General features: G+C 39.6%; 1 protein-coding gene and 1 long non-coding RNA gene across 2 annotated transcripts; both read right to left on the bottom strand.

Moving 5' to 3' along the window:
* Window positions 1-995: 995 nt before the first annotated feature.
* On the bottom strand, window positions 996-3,887 carry LOC143412986 (uncharacterized). Its single transcript, XR_013093527.1, has 4 exons — window positions 3,693-3,887; window positions 2,874-2,973; window positions 1,750-1,794; window positions 996-1,191 (listed from the first exon to the last, which is right to left on the bottom strand). It is a non-coding gene; the product is annotated as an uncharacterized LOC143412986 (long non-coding RNA).
* Window positions 3,888-6,797: 2,910 nt separating this feature from the next.
* Window positions 6,798-17,758, bottom strand: LOC112436087 (nectin-2-like). The gene is made up of 8 exons (XM_076874885.1): window positions 17,477-17,758; window positions 17,189-17,276; window positions 16,418-16,491; window positions 15,712-15,861; window positions 14,269-14,610; window positions 13,848-14,150; window positions 12,961-13,054; window positions 6,798-9,114 (listed from the first exon to the last, which is right to left on the bottom strand). Exons 4-8 carry the CDS (start codon window positions 15,824-15,826, stop codon window positions 9,087-9,089), a joined length of 882 nt encoding a protein of 293 aa, XP_076731000.1. The 5' UTR covers window positions 15,827-15,861; window positions 16,418-16,491; window positions 17,189-17,276; window positions 17,477-17,758; the 3' UTR covers window positions 6,798-9,086.
* Between the last annotated feature and the right edge of the window lie 859 nt (window positions 17,759-18,617).

Here is an 18,617-nt window from a genome sequence, read left to right as displayed (position 1 = left end):
TATGCACACATAAGGAGAGAGATGTTTTATAAGCTTTAGTCATCACCGTGCACTTTTCCTGATTCACACAAAATACAGCAATCTGGCACCTTCCCACAGGGTCTTGCACGAGTATTAAACATGTTCATTTGTGCTTTGGACTGTCACCAGATTTCTTCTAGAAGTTTCTTGCCAGTCAGCAACTATCTTGGCAACACCACTTGAGTTTGTGTGTTGCATGCTAACATCCTTATCATATGTGTAATAATACTAAAGCTTCATCTTATGCACACACAAAAAACAAATATGGCTCCTTCGTGCAGGGTTTTCTGGTATGTTCATTTATGCTTCCCAATTTAAAAAAAAAAAAAAAAAAAAAAAAAAAAAAAAAAAGACAAAGCAAAGTTCTTGCTTCTCAGCCACTGCGGCCACATCCTCACCGTTTTTTAGGCAGTTATATAAACATACTGTGAGTGAGTCATAAGCTTAAATACAATAGTTGAAGGAACAAAAACGTAATGTTTAAAAATACCAGTCAAATCTGATTAAAGTAAATAATAAGTATACAATGTAGTTTTAAGACTTCTCAATGTTTCGTAACATTAATGTTCTATGAACTCGTGAGTCCAGAAATCTGAATGTCATGAAAAGTATTTATTATTCGTGTATTATTATTTTACAATACAAGGTTGTTTTTTTCCTGATACTTCATGCAAACCACATTTCTCCAGGCCTGTCCTAATCAGCTTACTCAGTATCACTAGATCCAATGCTGCTCCTCCAGCAGAGCACACAAAAGTAGGAGAGACCAGAGATGCCATGGCTTAGTTAGGAGACTGTTTGCTTCAAGGCCACTAGAGGGTGCTGCCATAAAACTACAATAAATGAATTGACCTTTTGACCTGCTCACACTCTTTTATGCAAAACCCTGCTGATGACACACACAGACACACACACGCACACAGATTCTAGGTCTGACCAACCGTCTCCACCGTGGGCAAAAAGATGACAGTCAATAAAATTCTAAAATTTTATTTATAAACACAATGAATAGTAGTTAAAAGTCCAGTGTCCCATTTAGGTACAAAGTAAAAACACACAGTCCAAGGCCAGAGCCAGCTATGCCACAAAGCCAGTTGCACTCCACACGTTGTTCACTTCAACAGGGGTAGCAATTGTCCTCTGAGACCCACCACCCTGTAAGTAGAAAGCCTGCACAGAGCGACAAAATAAGACAATTCACTATATAATTCACAGCCCATCCATCCCAAACATATCAGATCATTAGAGGTTTTGTCACATTACATACCTGCACTGAGAGACAAAATAACACAGCAGTGTTTGTAATGTGGGCTATAAGTAGACTAGCATATCAGTGCAATCAATTACACCTGCCTCCAATTAGTCCAGCCCTTTTACAGTCATTGACTGGGTGAGAAAACACGAGCAAATCAACCCAAGAGACAAGCAGGAAGACTCTCTGAAGGCTCCTGTGGCTGCACAGGCAGTCTTACAATTACGAGGTTGGAGAGTTGTTGTTTCAAAATGTTCACACTGATTTCACATGCTCATTAACTCACAACCAGCTGACCATATATATTTCTGCTGCTGAGCTGCTTTTTGATGGAGATTTTCTGAATTTATTTTGCTACCATAAGAGCAGACTCCATGCTGAAAGCATGTGCACTGTCACTTGCAATGAGTGGCACTAATGACGCTAAATTTAATTACAGGTCATGGACAGCCTTCATAAATGCTCATATTACTCACCCACACTGAATTCCAGCACAGGTTCATCTGGGTCCTGACTATTTCCTGCAAAGTAACACAAACGTCATCAGAACATTAAGTCAGAGAAACAACATTTGGAGCTTTTGTACATGATAAATTATACTGCAGTAGTAAAACAAAGTCAAGCAGCAGTACATTTATTAAAATCACCTTCAGCTGTAATATTTAAACTGATTTAGTGTCAATTTAGATTATGTTGAGATTAAAATGAAACTAGTACCCTTGTAATGTCTTTTTAAATTAGAGGTAAATATTTGTATATTTTTTACATAATATAATTATATTTACTGGATTTTCTCTCTATTGTAGTTCAGTATTATAGTTATTACTTGTCTTGTTTTTACAATGATTTGCTCTGAATGCAGCCTTTAAAGAAAAGACTATCTGTTCAGTAACTATCCATCAGACTGGGTCCATGTTACCAGCCAAATGGGTAATAATTAAAGTAAGTTTTGAATTACGTATATTTGGGTGTTTAGGTGACACTTTTGCAAAAAATATATATAATTAGGTTTAAAAGAACTAAACATGTATGTATTTAAAAACAATAAGTGTGTTAGAATTACTACAGCAACAGGTTGTAGCTCACTGTACTATTTTTGAGCACAACTTTGGTGCTTTTGCCTCATTTTTAAATCAGTGATCCCAGTAGCACAGTCTAAGCAGAGACCTCAGTGCTTGGCAAACAATCAATAGAATCAATTTAATTATTAAAAAGAAACAAAATAAATGCCAACCATATAAAAAAAAAACATAAACTTAAGGAAAAAACTAAACTTGATTTTGTGTCTTTAGGCTATTGTTAACAGCAAGCATGAGGTTAGTGCATATGTATTATTATTGGAAAGATTACTGCAAAGAAAAAAAGGTTGAACCAGGAGGGGGCGATATTGCTCTTCTTACCATGAGTTACATGCAGGCTATTACTTACCATGTCACTCACATTTATTTCACAAAACAGCTGAACCCACTTAATTCGATTTAATTGTATTTATGCAGAGCTGAATCACAACAACAGTCTCCTCGAGGTGGTATAGATTGTAAGGTAGAAAGTCTACAATTAAAAAGAAAAAACCTCAATACAGTGGGAAGGAACAACTCACTTTTAACAGGAAGCACCCTCTGGCAGAACCACGGTCAGAGAGGGGCAGCCCGCTGCGACCCTTTGGGGATGAGGAGACGAAAAAGGGGACAAAAGACACACTGTGGACGAGAGCCAGAGATGAACAAGAACTAATTATTGAATGCAGAGAGGTGTATAAACACATGGTGGGAATCCCCCAGCAGGGTAGTCCCAGGGTAACTAAGGGAGGATTCATGGTCACCTGATTCAGCCCTAGCTATATGCGTTGGCAAAAAGGTAACTTTGAAACTTAATCTTAAAAGTAGAGATAGTGTCCGTCTCCTGCATTCAAACTGGGAGCTGGTTCCACAGAAGGATGATCCCCTTCTACTTCTAAATATCCTAAAAACCACAAGGAAGCCCACAGTCTGAGAGCAAACTATCAAACTACAAGGTCTTTAAAATAAGATGATTATTCAAGACCTCATGTGTGATGGGAAGGATTCTGAATTTGATGCTGGACCCACAAATCATAAAAGAGAAACACTAACTCACACACACCAGAAAGTGCCAAGAATTATAATTATATGTAATTTAGTTTTGCGTTCCTTTATAATGCTTTCAACTATACAAATAAGACACTTCATGGGGGCGCCTGAGCCTTGTAGACACAACAAATACTGAACAAACCTCATGCGCCCTGTTGTTGACAAAACGATAAAAATGAATGTGTACTTCTGTCTTATTTAGGTCATTTTTGTAGTTTTTGTAGACAGACTACTGTAATTTCTCAATAAAATGTCGCTTATTATCGCTCACTCTCAAGAACAAAAACGTGAGTAATTTCCCAGTAGCTCACCATATTTGGGATCTTCTAACATCCACACTTCATGTTTAAACGGTGGTGCGGAGGCGGTGTACCGTCGCAGGCCGGATGTAGCATTCAGCGCGGTGTGCCTTTTTTTCAGTTGCTAAGCAACAGATTTGTCCCGCCCCTTTCGTTATGACGGGGCGGGCCAGTCCTTTGACTGGTGACGTTACAAAGAAACGTCAGGTGACGTTACAAAGAAACGTCACCTGACGTTACAAAGAAACCTTAAACCGACCTTATATATAGACCTGGCTGTTCAGTTGAAACGCATTCACACAGCGGGACAGCAGCGCTTTAAACGTTCAAACACGGAGTTTAACACAAAACAACATTTTAGACATAAAAAACAAAAAAGTGAAATGGCAAGCTCGAACTGTAACACAATGACAAATGATGAAACAGTTCAGACCAATGGGGATAATTCTACAGTACATGCTTTGGTATCCCTCTTGAATAACTTGTTCAGTAGTTTTTCGATCAAGCAGTGGGGAGAGCTTATCTCAGGCTATCCGGATTGCTTCACCGCTAAGCGGCTTGTAGGTTTTGTAGAGGACGTAATGGACCTGTGTGCACAGTCAGTAGCAGTATCACCACTGAGGTCTTCCCAGAAGTCCCCTGTACATGAAAACTGTTCTGTCCACACCACTACTGGCAAAACGGTTTTGTCACGTGTGAAATTTTTGGACGATTCTGCTGAGCAGGAGTTTGATACAGCACAGAATATAGATGCTAACAGCCAAGAAACAGCTAACACAGAAGAAAGCTGTCAAAATGCTGACCAACACAGTGCTGCAAAACCAGAAAACAATCCAATTCCAGATCCCCAGCAGCAGAAATCCTGTGTTGAACATGAAGCCAGCATCCCACCATTAACAAACGTAAGTCAAACGGAGTCATATAAAAAGATACAGCATCACAGATCTTCTGTAGACTGTGAGCCACCTGAAAAAACAGACTTTGAAAGATGGTTAGAGACATTAATTCAGGCTGTGCTTTCAAAGCTTGGTAAACTTTTAAAGTGCCCTCATTCTCACCAAAAACGTTTGTTGGATCTACTCTTGGACAAATTCAAGGGGATGGATTTGCATTTAGACCGAAAAGTGCAGAATTATTTTGACTGCATTGCTAATGCGATTTTCACTGATATTTGTGACAAATTACATAAATTGTCACTAATATCATTGAAAATGGGGAGGAGTGGGGAGGAGGATTCAATGAATTTAATGGAACAACCAATATTTAATATCATAACTACCTCAGTATTCCAAGAACACCTGTTGGCAGTAACAGTTACTGATAGACTGGAATCATATGAAAAGAAAGAAAGATGCAGATTTTCAGTGGAAATCTTTGTGGAAGGACTGATTTCCCAGGTTTCAAAAAAATCAGGCACAGTCTTCAGCATTGAAAGTGCTGAAGCTATCTCCAACCGGCTTACCATGAAAATCTGGACTGAAATCAGGGCCAGATACGACAAAATCCCACCAGAGAAGTTCAAGAAACTCAGCGAGAGGGTTTTCAAATCCCTCTGTAAAAGATGGAAGCATGCATCTTTGGTGACATTCTGGCAATTAAACTTCCAAGATCTTGATGAAGATATTGTTAAAACTTTCAAAAGAAAGATATTCACAGAACCAAGTTGCATATCTAAGTGCTTCTCATCGGTGCGGGCATTTTTTGGGAGGTGTAAGGGAAGAAACAAAGTTTCCACTTTATAGTGACATCGTGATATCAACAGCAAAATATTTTCTAAAACTCACTGGACACTTTAAATGAGCTAGTTTTACATTTAGATCAGATCAAGTCATTTTTGAAATCCCCAGGAATGGTCGCGGCAGATGGCCACCCCGCCCTGAGCCTGGTTCTGTCGAAGGTTTCTTCCTCTTAAAAGGGAGTTTTTCCTTCCCACTGTCGCCTCGTGCTTGCTCAGAGGGGTTTGTTCTTTTGGGGTTTTCTTTTTAATACTGTAAGTTGTTACCTTACAGTGTGAAGCACCTTGAAAACACCATTGTTTCCTTTGGTGCTATACAGATTGAAGTGACTTGCACTGATAACATAACTAAGCTGGGACTTTAATTTAACATCAATAAAATTATAAAAATATTACATCTTGATTTCTGCTTGTTTTCATTGTCTGTGACTTAATGAATACAAATGTGTAATTTAACAGATTCTTTCTTTATGTTAGTCTGACCGGTGATTCCACGTTGGCCTTAGGTGTTGGCGCGGATACGCTGCAGCCCCTGAGCCATTAATGGCCCAGCACACTACAGTAAAAACAAAACAACAGCCATCTGTCCAACTAGGAAAGGAAAATAATAAACTGCCTCCTTGGAGGCAACCTGACTCAAAACAGTTGCAGTCCAACTCAGACTGACTGCAATCACTCTCAGGCAGATTGATGAAGATCTGCAAATAACTGTTGTCTAATTTATAAACGCAGACAGATTGCCAACACGTCTGTTCACAATAGAGGACTGTACTTACATGGTTGCAAACTGGTTATCTTGCTTATATGAAAACATTACTTTGGAGCAATGAAACTCAAACACATTCATTTTTAAAATGCCTCAAAATGAAATTTTGAAGCATTTGGCTTTATGCTTTGAAAGTGCCGTTGTGAGTGGGAGTGTGAAATCCTTACTTGATGTGTTCCCTTTGCCTTTACTGTTTTCAGTTTTATCAGTTTTCAGTTTTATTTGTCATATGCAAGTTAGCACAGGGTCAACATTGCAATGAAATGTGTTTGACGAGCAGCAGTCACTCAGCAGCATGGTACAGTAGAAGAAAATATAATAAAATATAATAAAATAAAATAAAAAATAGAAAAATAGTAAAGAGCAAAATATTAGAGAGACGTGGTAAAAGAGAAAAGATGACTAAAAATATATATATATATATATATGTATCTATAAATATATGTACACTAGTGATTAAATAAGAAAATCTTGAAAAGAAATATGACGGGAGGTCAGATGGGATATTGCACAGGAATGAGCAGCAGAAAATTACAGTATTACTCAGACTTTTAATAGTCATATTGTCAGTTTTGGCCGACGGTCATGGGTCACTTCCACTAAAATAGCACGAGACTGGAGTAAAATGTACTTTATTAATGAGAACACATGGTGATACAGCAAAGAATCCAACCCTTCTGAAAAGCAAATGGCTTCCTGTTATACTCTACCTGATTCAGGTGAGCATCTGGAATAGACCAAGTCTGGGGGTCAGCAAACCAAAGGAAAACAAAACCCTCCCCATAAGAAAACCACTACAATATAACCAACACGTTCTCACTCCCAAAGCGTAACATTTTACGCTAGGTGACAAATCGTCACCATATTACATTTTCGGCTACCCACCACGTTCCTAAATGATGACCTCGGAAAAAAGAGGAAATATGAGAACTGTCTGGACTGAATCTACACATGTTTGCTCTTTTTCTTCAAATCGCTTAGAAACACGCTATTTAACATCATTAAAGTCCTGGATAAGGTCAGGAATAAGGTTATGGTCAGGGCTAGGGATAAGGTTAGGTTTAGGGCTGGAATACAGGGCTGGAACGTCTATTACCGCGGGAGCGTCATTGAACTGGATTCCAGCCATAGCCCGCCGCGTACCATAAGAACGCCGAAGGTCTCCTTTCACGTTCCTCAGGAACGCCGCGGGACGTGACAAAACGTCGACATGTTACGCCTCGGGAGTGAGAACGGGCTGATATAACACATCATAGACATATGAAGATTTGTAACAAGTCCTATAAATAATTCCATAACATATAAACTTCAGTCTCTTCTATATACATTAAAACAGCGGTCCCCAACCTTTTTTGCGCCACAGACCGGTTTATGCCCGACAATATTTTCACGGACCGGCCTTTAAGGTGTCACAGATAAATACAACAAAATAAAACTAGTACCGATACCGGAAAAAAAGAAGATTTATTCATAACACACGTGAAAGACCCAGGAAAACAGAGTTAACGATAAAAACGATAACAAAATAACGATAAAAAACGATAAAAACTCTGAAAACCATACATTTCACACCCGAGCCTCATCTCTCGACCAAACGACGGTCCGTGGCCCGGCGGTTGGGGACCGCTGCATTAAAACACCTTAACCACACAGTTAGGTTTCAGCCCTCGCTGACTCAGAACAAAGTAAGACAATCAGAGTTCGATTGGTTTTTACTTGTGCAGGGGAAGCCTGGTCGGATTCTCAGAGTTGCAAGCTCTACACCCAAACTCAGACAACTCCAACTCCAGCCTCCACTCGCAGCCTTTTATTGAATGAAAACAGTTACACAACCGCCCATTGTAAACCCCATATGTTGTGTGGTAAAAGCTAAGGCACTGTGTGTGTGTGTGTGTGTGTGTGTGTGTGTGTGTGTGTGTGTGTGTGAGTGAGAGAGAGTGTATGTGTGTCTGTATACGTGACTTCCTGCTTACAAACGTTTTAACCGCATCTCTAGTCATAAAAGGGTCATCTCCCCTCAACCTCGTATATGGCTTAACCTCTCTAACAGTCCACCATTTACATGGTGAGCCCATAAAGGGCAGGAAGTGAACATTCCTTACCAAATAAGGAAACCAGAATCTTACATAGATTGTGCCTGCAGTTGAAAACTATAGCTAGTAACATCCCCAACATCCTACATGTGGGGGAGGAACAGAAAATATCTGAACATACAGTTCAAGACAAGGTCCAAGCACAATAATGACAACTTTTAACAAAATCACTCCAACACACTCCCCTAGCCTGGCACATTGGTTTTCTCCAGGAGCTCATAAGCAGGTGATTGAGCTGCTTTTACTCTTTACAAAGTGAGTACTGTTAACACTTCTCTTTTTACATATACAACTAATTTAGGTTACAGACAAATGATTAAATGTGAACAGCTCTAACACAGGTTCTTTTCCTGACACAGGTAGGATGGCCAGTCCCCCTGTCTCTTCACCTTTAACGAGTCACTTAAATAACAACCCAAAAAGCCTAATAAAGAATCACAATCAACCAGTGTGTGTTTTTCTTCATTACGGTTTTTAAATACAAATCAGTCAGTCAATTAATAAAAATACAAGTAAGGGTAATGGAACCCCTGGTCTCCATTACACACATAAATACCATAAAGACACTAAGTCGTAGAGCTCTGAACTCCTTGCTTCTATGATATTTACACTTCTTCTTGGCCTTCTCCTTCACTCTGAGTCACTCCAGGATAAACGCATCAGCTCAGACATACAATAATTAAAATATGTGTAGGTGACCGTTTGGCAGAAGACGATGTCGAGGCGGTACTGCAGTGACACGTCCGTGGCTATCGTCGGGGCGGTGTCCTGCATCAGAAGGAAGTCAATAGACTTCTTGGCTTTGTTGCTCATCATGGCGCTGTAGTCCGTGGGCGTGGCCTGCAAAAAGTGTAAATAAACCATCAGAGACCAAACACAAATATGCCTTCCAACCACTAGTTTAGACAACATCTTGCAAAGAGTGTGTATTTCAGAGTGCAGTTTTTTTTAAATTTGACAGAAACAGAAATAAAGACGGAAGAGAAGGACAACAGGGAAAGCAGAAGCACCGACACACTGAAATCTTTTAGGGTCAAGCTCCAGAACTAGCCACAAATCCTGCTGGAAAGAACCTAAAAATACTTAAAAATACTTGCAGAGATCGAATGGAGCCGTTAACTCAAAAGCCTGGTGTCAGGCATGTTCTTTAATAAATAAGAAACGAGCTGATATGTTACAGACCCCAGTCTTTACGTAAAGAAAAAGCTGACATTTAGAGAGAGAGGTCTGGGCTTCTCTGCTTGGGCTGCTGCCCCCGCGACCCGGCTCCGGATAAAGTGGAAGAAAATGGATGGATGAATGAATCTTGAAAATGAACAAGTCTTCCAGTACAGAGTAAAATGTGAGAGTGAAAATATTGCGTGTACTTAAAACCCCTGGAGGGTCTTGGGTCGATTTGTGGCTATTTTCAAATTTTGATTACATGCCATTTGCACAGTGTTGAATGGACTATAGCCAAATTCTCCAAAAAAAAAGTTTGATATGATTTTATTTCAAAATTCAAGTCTGACTTCCTTCAATTAGCTTCAGTGGCTAAGCTACAGACAAACTTACACTATTGTGCTTAGTGGTCGATTTGTGCCCCATTGAAACCCATTATAAACGCTATTTTTCACTGCAAATTAATTACGGTCAAAGGGATCGTTGATGTTTAGCGTTCATTTTCATTTTGCAGGACGGGCCTTAGAGTTGTAATTTTTTTATTTGTCCACCGGGTGGCGCCCTTGCTCCACATTTGACCCCGGGCTGGAAAACAGCGGGCTGCTTAGATAGACCTGCGGGAAATGAAGCCTCATTTCCGGCGTGCAGCAGCGGCTTCGCCCGCTGATCGGGCGGGACAATTTTTTGGTCCCTAGGACCGTGAGAGGGTGCTTTTTTTTTTTTTTAGTCAACAGGAAATGACGTATTTGTTGTCACGTGGTATCGGGCGTGTGTGCTGGAAAAACGGGTCCCCGGTGATCGTGCCCCGGTAACAATGGCGTGTCCAGCGGGGTGGCCTGGGGGGGCACAGGCCACCCCCCAAACCAGACTGGCCACCCCAGGTGCCACCCCAAAGGCAAAACAATAAAATTCAATCAAATATCAAATGTCCGATTATGTTTTCACGGTGACGCTCAGATATCCGAGTGTAAGTGAATGCAGCATCGCTTCTGCGCTATGCGCATCACGTTAGCAAAGGTAGGAGAGCCAAGCGCGAAAGATGGCACTGCAGGAAACAATTTTTCGGTGAAAGAAAATGAGGACAGAATAAATGTCCCGGTAAGTAATATCAAGTTTGTTGAGTTTAGTAAACTTCGGTGAAATTAGAATACCAAGGAAAAAAATAACACTTAAAGAATTATTGCAGCTGTGGAATATTTCAGACAGTATGCTACTGAGGGCAGCTAACATAAGAGTTATGCGTTATAAGATATAATCTAAGTCGTAACATTGCTGTATGGAGCTGCAGATTTGGTTGCAGGTTAACATAGCTGGACTGGCCATCGGGCATACCGGGCATATCCCCAGTGACTTATTTTTTATTTTTTTTGTAATGGCATGAACAATGAGAGGTGGTGGATTGGCCAGATGCAGGTCGATGTGTAGAAATAACTCCGTTGTTTGGTGGTGGCTATGACGGGGCTTCCACAGAGGCAACAGGTGGATGAGGGAAGGGGAGGCAGGAGGAGAGACCCGAAGCAGCCACCAGTCCGAGTGTCAGGTGAACTGAACTTCAGGTAAGAAGTTATGACCTGCAGTCTATCTGGGTCAGATATAAACCAAGTTTAGGTGGAGTTTATTTTCATGTTGCTGACTTTTTACTGTCAGTTGCAATAACTCATACTGCGTTCTAGCCAGTTTGACGGAGTTTTTATACAGCTGGGTGGGTGCTATGATGTTACTGATAGTGAACTTTATTTTATTCATAAGGTTAGTAGAGTTGCCAACGGCTCCTTAAAAAAATGGAATGGTCCCTCATTCAGAGAAAATATTACGCGTTTCGTATTGAGCTGAGAAGAGACGCAGTTTGTCCCAGACTTTAGCTAGAATGGAAAAAAGACACAAAGCTGGATTTATTCTGTCTTTACGCTGCACAGCTGCCTCTTCTCTCATTCTCTCCCCCTCCCTCTCCTGTTGCTACTTCAATCATGAAACTGATCAATGATCAGCTGATCGGCTTTTCTCTCTTGTTTATCGCCCACTTTGCGCCAGAAAGAGGAAACCAGCAGATGTTGCGCTAAACAACAGCAGCACGTTTAAGCTTGATCGGCTGTTGTTAGAATGTATTTAATATTAATTTCTAGTATCAGCTGATGTTTGCTGGAGCCACAGCTGTAAAGCTGCTGGTCATGATGTCTGTTTAGATATGTGGTGAGAGGGAAACATGAAGATGAAACCAGGAGATGTCCTTACTGAACCATCAGAGCTGAACAGGTGATGGAGAAACAGGTTTACCTTTTAGGTCACATGAATGAGTTGAAGGGAAGTTATGAACTGTTTCTGAGAGACAAATAACACCAGGATCCTTTTTTATGTAGCAGACAGCTGGTAACTGTGCAGGGGCGGGTCTAGCAAAGTTTTGCCAGGGGGCCAGGTAGGGCATTAACAGGGAAAGGTGGGCACAAAGAAATACTTTTCTTTCTTATTCTCATTTAAAATACCTAGTTTTTATTAAATAATTATCTAAATCTTACAACCAAAGTTTTTATCTGACGTAAAATGTATAGAAATCATACATATACCAACAAGACTGTACATCACTGTCACAACAGGGTTTGTTTTCAGTCAAAGTCTTTATGGCTTTACTACCTGGTGGGTCGGTCTGTAGTAAAAATGCCCAATTTTTTTGTCCCAGTCCAGCCCTGCAGGTTAATACTGGCAGTGTCACCATGCCAGCTGACTGTATTTTATCATCAGCCAGTGTTGTTCTTTATCAATATTACCAAAGTTTACGATAAGGCAGCATAGAAAGTATTTACTTGCTTTCAGGTTTCATTCAAATGTTAGTCTTTTCAGTTGTTTCCCCACTTTTTTCCTGTTTCAAAATCAAACACCAGTTTGTGAGAAGATTATCTTCTTTTTTTAACAGGCAGATAAAGTTTTGCATTGGCATTGGCTAATTTGTCAATTGTTTGTTACAAATGTTCGTATTTTAATTTTCAAAAATGTTTTTGCCCAAAACATATGTGCACTATATGTCAGTAAAAATACTATGCAAATATTGCTGTCCTTGACTGCTGAGTAAACACTGACAAAGCACTGATTGTATCTCTTGTACTTTATCAACGCAGTATCTAAAAACTTTGCACCGTAGTGGTTAAAATCTCATTCTAATAAGAGTTAAAAGTGCATTTGGTTATTAGGTTTATAGGATTATTGAATTATGGTTAAGGGTTGGTAGAATTTTTTTTTAAAACATTATCTGCCAATTAAATCTGCCACCCTTCTCCAAATCTGTGCCCCTACCTGGCCCCCCCAACAAAAATTTTCTAGACACGCCACTGGCTATGGTAGTTCAGATAGGACTACTGGGAATGAAATTTGAGAAATTATATATGAACAAAACCTCACAAACTTTGTTAACCATATAAAAACACTCTATACCGCTCTTTTTTTTTTCATGGCTCAGCACAGGTCACTTGAGACAAACAAAAAGAACCAATGAAATGAATGTTTCAGCTGAAACTGTTATTCAAGCTACTTTACCTGCTCCATGTAAAATTTGCACTTGGATTGGCTTCTGTCACACACTCAAATGAGTCCTCAGATTTTGCTCTGATGTTCACTTCTGTGGGAGAGACTGCAAGAGCAGAAAGGCAGCTGTGTTAATCCTGAACTGAGGACACAGTAATAACATGAAAATAATGTTTCGCCAATGTTTCCTACATCTTGAATCCAAACTCGACAAACTTTTGGGACTGAGGCTGATGTTGTGTGGTTCAGGCCATGATTCAGTCTTTAGCAATAACAATGGTCTTTTTTTTAATCAGTCTAGATGTTTTTGTCTTTCAGAAAGAATTTTCCCATCTATTGTGACAACATGCTACAATGTGACAAACAGGAGGCAAAGTCATGAGATTTGGGATGTTTCACTCCCATTCATTTAAAAAAACAAAAAAGCACACACTCGAGAATAAAGAGGAAAAACAAAACAAAGTATCTGGATAGGACTTGATCCTCTTTCCAGTAACAAACATTTAGGTCCACTTTCTTAGTTTTAGTCATTTCCTTGAGGGTTTTGTCAAACATCAAAGTAACACTGCCTCTGTTTTATTTAATTATGTAAGGAGTCGAACCAAAGTTTGGTACATGGAATGTTTTGTCTTTACTACACATAAAGCTTTTAGCGTTTTCAGAATTCAGCAACAGATTATATCTATCAGTCCCTTAGTAGTGTCCTAGGTATTCTGTCTGTTATAAATAAACTGTACAACTGTTTCACTAACAGAGTCCTGCGCTTGAGTCTGTTCATGCATTGCGACTGATGCGTCCACTGGCTAATTTTCAGAGATTTCCAAGAAAAAATATAACAAATGCATCAACCATGGATAAAAAAAATAAATAAATAAACTACATCAGCAACTGATACTCACAGTAGATCTGTATAGTGAAGGGCAGACTTTCAACTTTAGACAGGAAGTCACCACTGATGACACACTGGACCTGGTGACCGTTAATCTCTCTCATAGGAACACCAAACAGAGAGCTGACTGTGGTAGTCGTGCCATTGTCATACTGTGTGGAATTTGTTGTCGTCCTCACTTTGTCTCCCAAAGCACCAGTGAGCCACCTCACCTCTGCAGGAGGCTTTGATCCAGCAGCCGTGCAGGTAGCAAATAAAACCTCTTCTGTGCCCAAAGTGGGAAGATTGTCCTTGATGCTTGTGAAAGGAGGCACTAGGAGAGTTACAGCACTAATTTAAATGAACATGCAAGACAGATGGTGACAATAACTGTTTCTCACATACAAACACAAGAGTATTTTAAAATAAAGATAAACAAAAGTTTAGTATACCAAGCAAGTTTAGAGGTATTTCTGTCTTCTGATTTCCACTGGGAAACAAGGTGAAGATGCACGTGTAGCTGCCTTCATCCTTCAGGGCAACATTGGATAACTGGAGAGTTCCATTTTTGTCATTAAAATTCCCAATATATTTAAATCGATCATCACGTTCACTGACAAACTGTGGTCCATCTCTGGGTAGGATAGTTAGAAAATTGTCATTGTGAGGTTTTTCTCTCGTCCTCCTCTGCCAGGTAATCTGTGTCAGGTCATCATTGGTATCCATGACATAACACGATAACATAGCGGTACCTCCTTGAACCACTTTCACATTTCCACCAATCACCCGGAGAGCTGTAAAGAGCATTCACACAAAAATTTAATGAATAATGTATGTGTGTGTGTGTGTTGGGGTGGGGGTGGGGGGTTAAGGGTGGTGTCTGAGAGGCAGATGTGCAAAATAAGGACAATCATGGATAATACCTCCCTCCCATTATGAATGAAATGTGCTCTATTTGGAAGCAGCCCTCCCCTGTCGACAGGTTGTGTGTGAAACTTTAAATCATCAAACTGTAAATTATAAATTTTAAATTGTTATTGATCCCTTTACCCCGAGTCCTAAAGTGAATATTTATTTTCTTACTCTTCTTATATTTATTGTTTGTTTATTTGCACTGGTGTAACTGAAGCCTCGTCGTCTCGTCTCTCTATATACTGGACTGTATGTAGCGGAGATGACAATAAAGTTTACTTTGACTGCAGCAGCAAGAAGGCGCACCGAGGGCTCTCGCGCTCACTTTTCGCGTATAGAATTTCGAAAAAAAAAAACATCGGTGCAAATTATAAGTCTGTATCATGATGTCTGGTGTTTTCGTGTTTGTTGTTTTGTTTTTATTTTGTTTTATTTTGCGAGTTGGTTATTAGATGCTGCTCCAGCCAGCCAGAGAATCCCCGTCCTCTCCTCCCTGTGTCGCAAGCAGCGGGCGCGCCTCGCAAACGGAGGGCGCCCTTATTCCCAGCAAATGGCCGTAAGAACACCGATCAGTGTCTATGCCATCCTCAAAATGCGCTGGCATGATGTCGGGGCACAGTACGAGCAACTTTTTTGCCGATGCCCGTGATGCCGCCCTGGGCAACCGTCCGTCTCGCCCATATCAAAAACAGTTACTGATGAGTACTTAGCCAGGAGTGGGTTATAAAAACAAAACACGACTCTCAATCCTACACTTTTACATTTTTTAAAAACATTTTTAAAACATAATAATTTACAATTGATGTTTAGCGTAGAAACTCGAAGTGATCACCTACAGTGAAGAAATTAAATACCAAAACGAAGGTGATCGCGGGCAGCTCACTAAAAAAAAGGGGTTTTCTTCTTATTTAAAATAAGAGATGTAAGACGTTTTCTATTCTACCTTCGACCAAAGCAACAGCAATAAAGGATAATCCACGTACCTTCAGCGTCTGTACTCATCAGAAGCACTATCATCAGAAGCATACGTGTCATGGAGTCACATCTTAAAGGGAAACGGTGGCAGTAATTGGCACAAAAGAAGGCAGCTTCATCCATCCGCAAATCTTAAAGTTATAAGAACGTTCCAAAGTCTGGGGAAAAAAACGTTGTTAGGTCGGTAAACGAAATACATATTCGTGTAAACCTTTGGGGGGGGGGGGGGGGGGGGGCTAGAAATGACTGAAAGATTAATTGGCTCTGTTTTGACTTTTGCTCAAATATATATATATATATCACATGTGCAGGACACCTTAAACTAGTTTTTTTTAATTAAGCAGCAAGGCAGAACAAGGTCAGGGCTGTATCAAGACATGAGGACTAAACCCCAATTCAACCAGACCCAGAACTGATCCAGAATTAAAACAGGACTACAACAGTTCAAAGTCAGGACTACTTGGGATTTAACCAAGACAGAACCAGAATCAGAACTAGATGATACTAGCACTAAAAATCATCATAGACCTGCACTACACTTATTTTTTTTTAATTCTACCAAAGTAGTTGTGCAAACAAGCCTGCATAACTTAATAAATATAGAATTTGAAAAATAACAAACCTAAAAAGAAACACTAGGTACGAGATACATGAGGACCTATGATATGGCGATACTTTTGGTAAACGACCATTTGACTAACATGTGTGTCTCACCTGCTCTTGTTCATCTCTGTTCTGTCCTCATTCTCCTCTCTCTCCCTCTCTGTTCCTCTCTCTCTCTCTTTGTGCTGACAATCATCAAATATACAGATATTTACAAACTCTTCAGATAAAAACACTTTTTTAATTGTAACATCAAATCAGACTAAATGTTTATTTTTTTTAGATTGATAAATATAAAAAACATATTTGTTAACTTTAAGAGTAAAGAGAGAAACTGTCTCTATTTCTTAATTGTAAATGGCACCAAATTGTATTCAAACTGAGCCACACTTATGGAGCTCCACAGTTCTTTTCCTGGTGTTTTGGTTGACATCTCTTGATTTTCCCATGTCACAGAAACAGGCTCTGTGTTTTGCCTTATATGCATCCACAGCTGTGCCACCAATTTACTCACATGGACTCTACTAACCTATCAGAAGCTTCTTCAGCTCAGAATGGAATCGTCTGGAGTTTTCTTAATTATTAACAATAAACTTAGTGTATATGTACTCCTACATTTGATGAAAGTGATAAAAATAGACAGCTCTGTCTCTCTTTATTCTGACATTTAACTAATTCAAAATATATTTCAATATTTATCTAAAACAAAAGTTTACTCTAAATTGATGTTGTACAGTAAAAATGTTTTATGTTTTCTCCCTAAAGTGTATGTAAATATCTGGTTACAAATGTGAATATCCTGCTGTGTACTGAAATCCCTCTTGTTTTGCATAGAAATATACTGAACAACATACAAAGCATAATATATAAAATAACATTTACCTGAGTTTTTTCTTTGAAAGAACCCTCTAATGTCCATTCTTATATTTCAGTACATAACTGAAACCAATTTAGTCAGGGAGGGTAAGAACTGAAAATATGAAATAAACACACGTAAGCTAAGACTCTAAAAAAAAATAGCATTTGTTCGGCTTTTCATTTCGCCATTTGTTGATTCACTTGAAGAGCAAGTAACGTAATATTGGTCAAGTGATCAGTTTGATATCAATCTTTCATGATTCACTGTCATATTTACATTATTTGTACAGTACGAATGATTTGCTTTGGTACCTGGTCAAACTTAAGCTCTCCTTAGTATGGCTGGCTCCGTTTCTCCAACAGCGCACTCACAGGCAGCAGCTGCCCCGCCCCCTCGCTCAGTCGCTTAGTGCCTGAGCTCGGATCATACCAATATCAGGGGGGATTCACGCACAGTCGTAAATTCCCACAGTGTGCACTATGTGCTTCGAATATTGTGTGTACTTTTTGTTTTATACAGTTGTCAGCCAGGCATCTAACTATGAAAAAATTACACTCCAAAAGACCCCGGGCTTCTGACAAAACAACCCGGGCTTAAGCCCAATAAGCCACCCCCACGCTCCGCCCCTGGTGTAAACCCCTGAAAATGACCAGTGAGGTCAGTGGACAAAGGTACAAAGCATTGCTCCAATATGTAAACCATGCAAGTAATGGAAAACAAAGGCCTCAAATATTACATTTAAACCAGCCGTCATGCAATTTACCTGGACTTTAGTATAACTGCAATTGAGAGCAACACCATTGACGTGGTCTATGAAGTGAAAAGTGCAGCATGTGACTCACAGAATCATGTGCTTGTTATTTTTGACCATTGCAAGATATGAAGTTGTTGTTTCGTTGTAAGCTTTGTGTTTGTTTTAAATGGTCTTTATTAATCAATTTAACAGAACCACTTTCAACTCCATGCTCTGATCAGACCCTAATAAAACTACAGAATGGTGTCTGTTTAAAAGTGGATACTCCAAAGATTATCCCCAGTCGAAAGAGAATTTTACATCCAGAGACTGAACTGCAGAAGATGTGACTTATTTTATACACAGGGTGATGGTAAATGAAGGTTAGATGTGGTGCGATTTCTGTGAAAATAAACAACATTTTTTTAAAAATGGAAGGAATAAAGGTGAATAGAACTGGCTTCAACCATTCTACTTGCTGTGTAAGAATAAATTCTCAACAATTCTCAAATGTACCAAAAGGTGGCACTCCAACAAAAGCAGTGAAATAATATTGGGTATTTTTAAACACAATAGGCCAAATCCTTGTTCATCAGAATCAGAATCAGAAATACTTTATTAATCCCGAAGGAAATTGTGGGTTACAGCAGGCAGCCCAGTAAATGGGGCATGTGCACTTACAAAGGAACCATCTGACCAGACATACTTTACAAAAACAT

Source organism: Maylandia zebra, linkage group LG16, assembly GCF_041146795.1.
Source record: "Maylandia zebra isolate NMK-2024a linkage group LG16, Mzebra_GT3a, whole genome shotgun sequence".
NCBI classification, from domain to species: Eukaryota; Metazoa; Chordata; class Actinopteri; order Cichliformes; family Cichlidae; genus Maylandia; species Maylandia zebra.
Note: the sequence above shows the minus strand (reverse complement) of the source record. Positions and strands in the feature narration are given on the sequence as shown.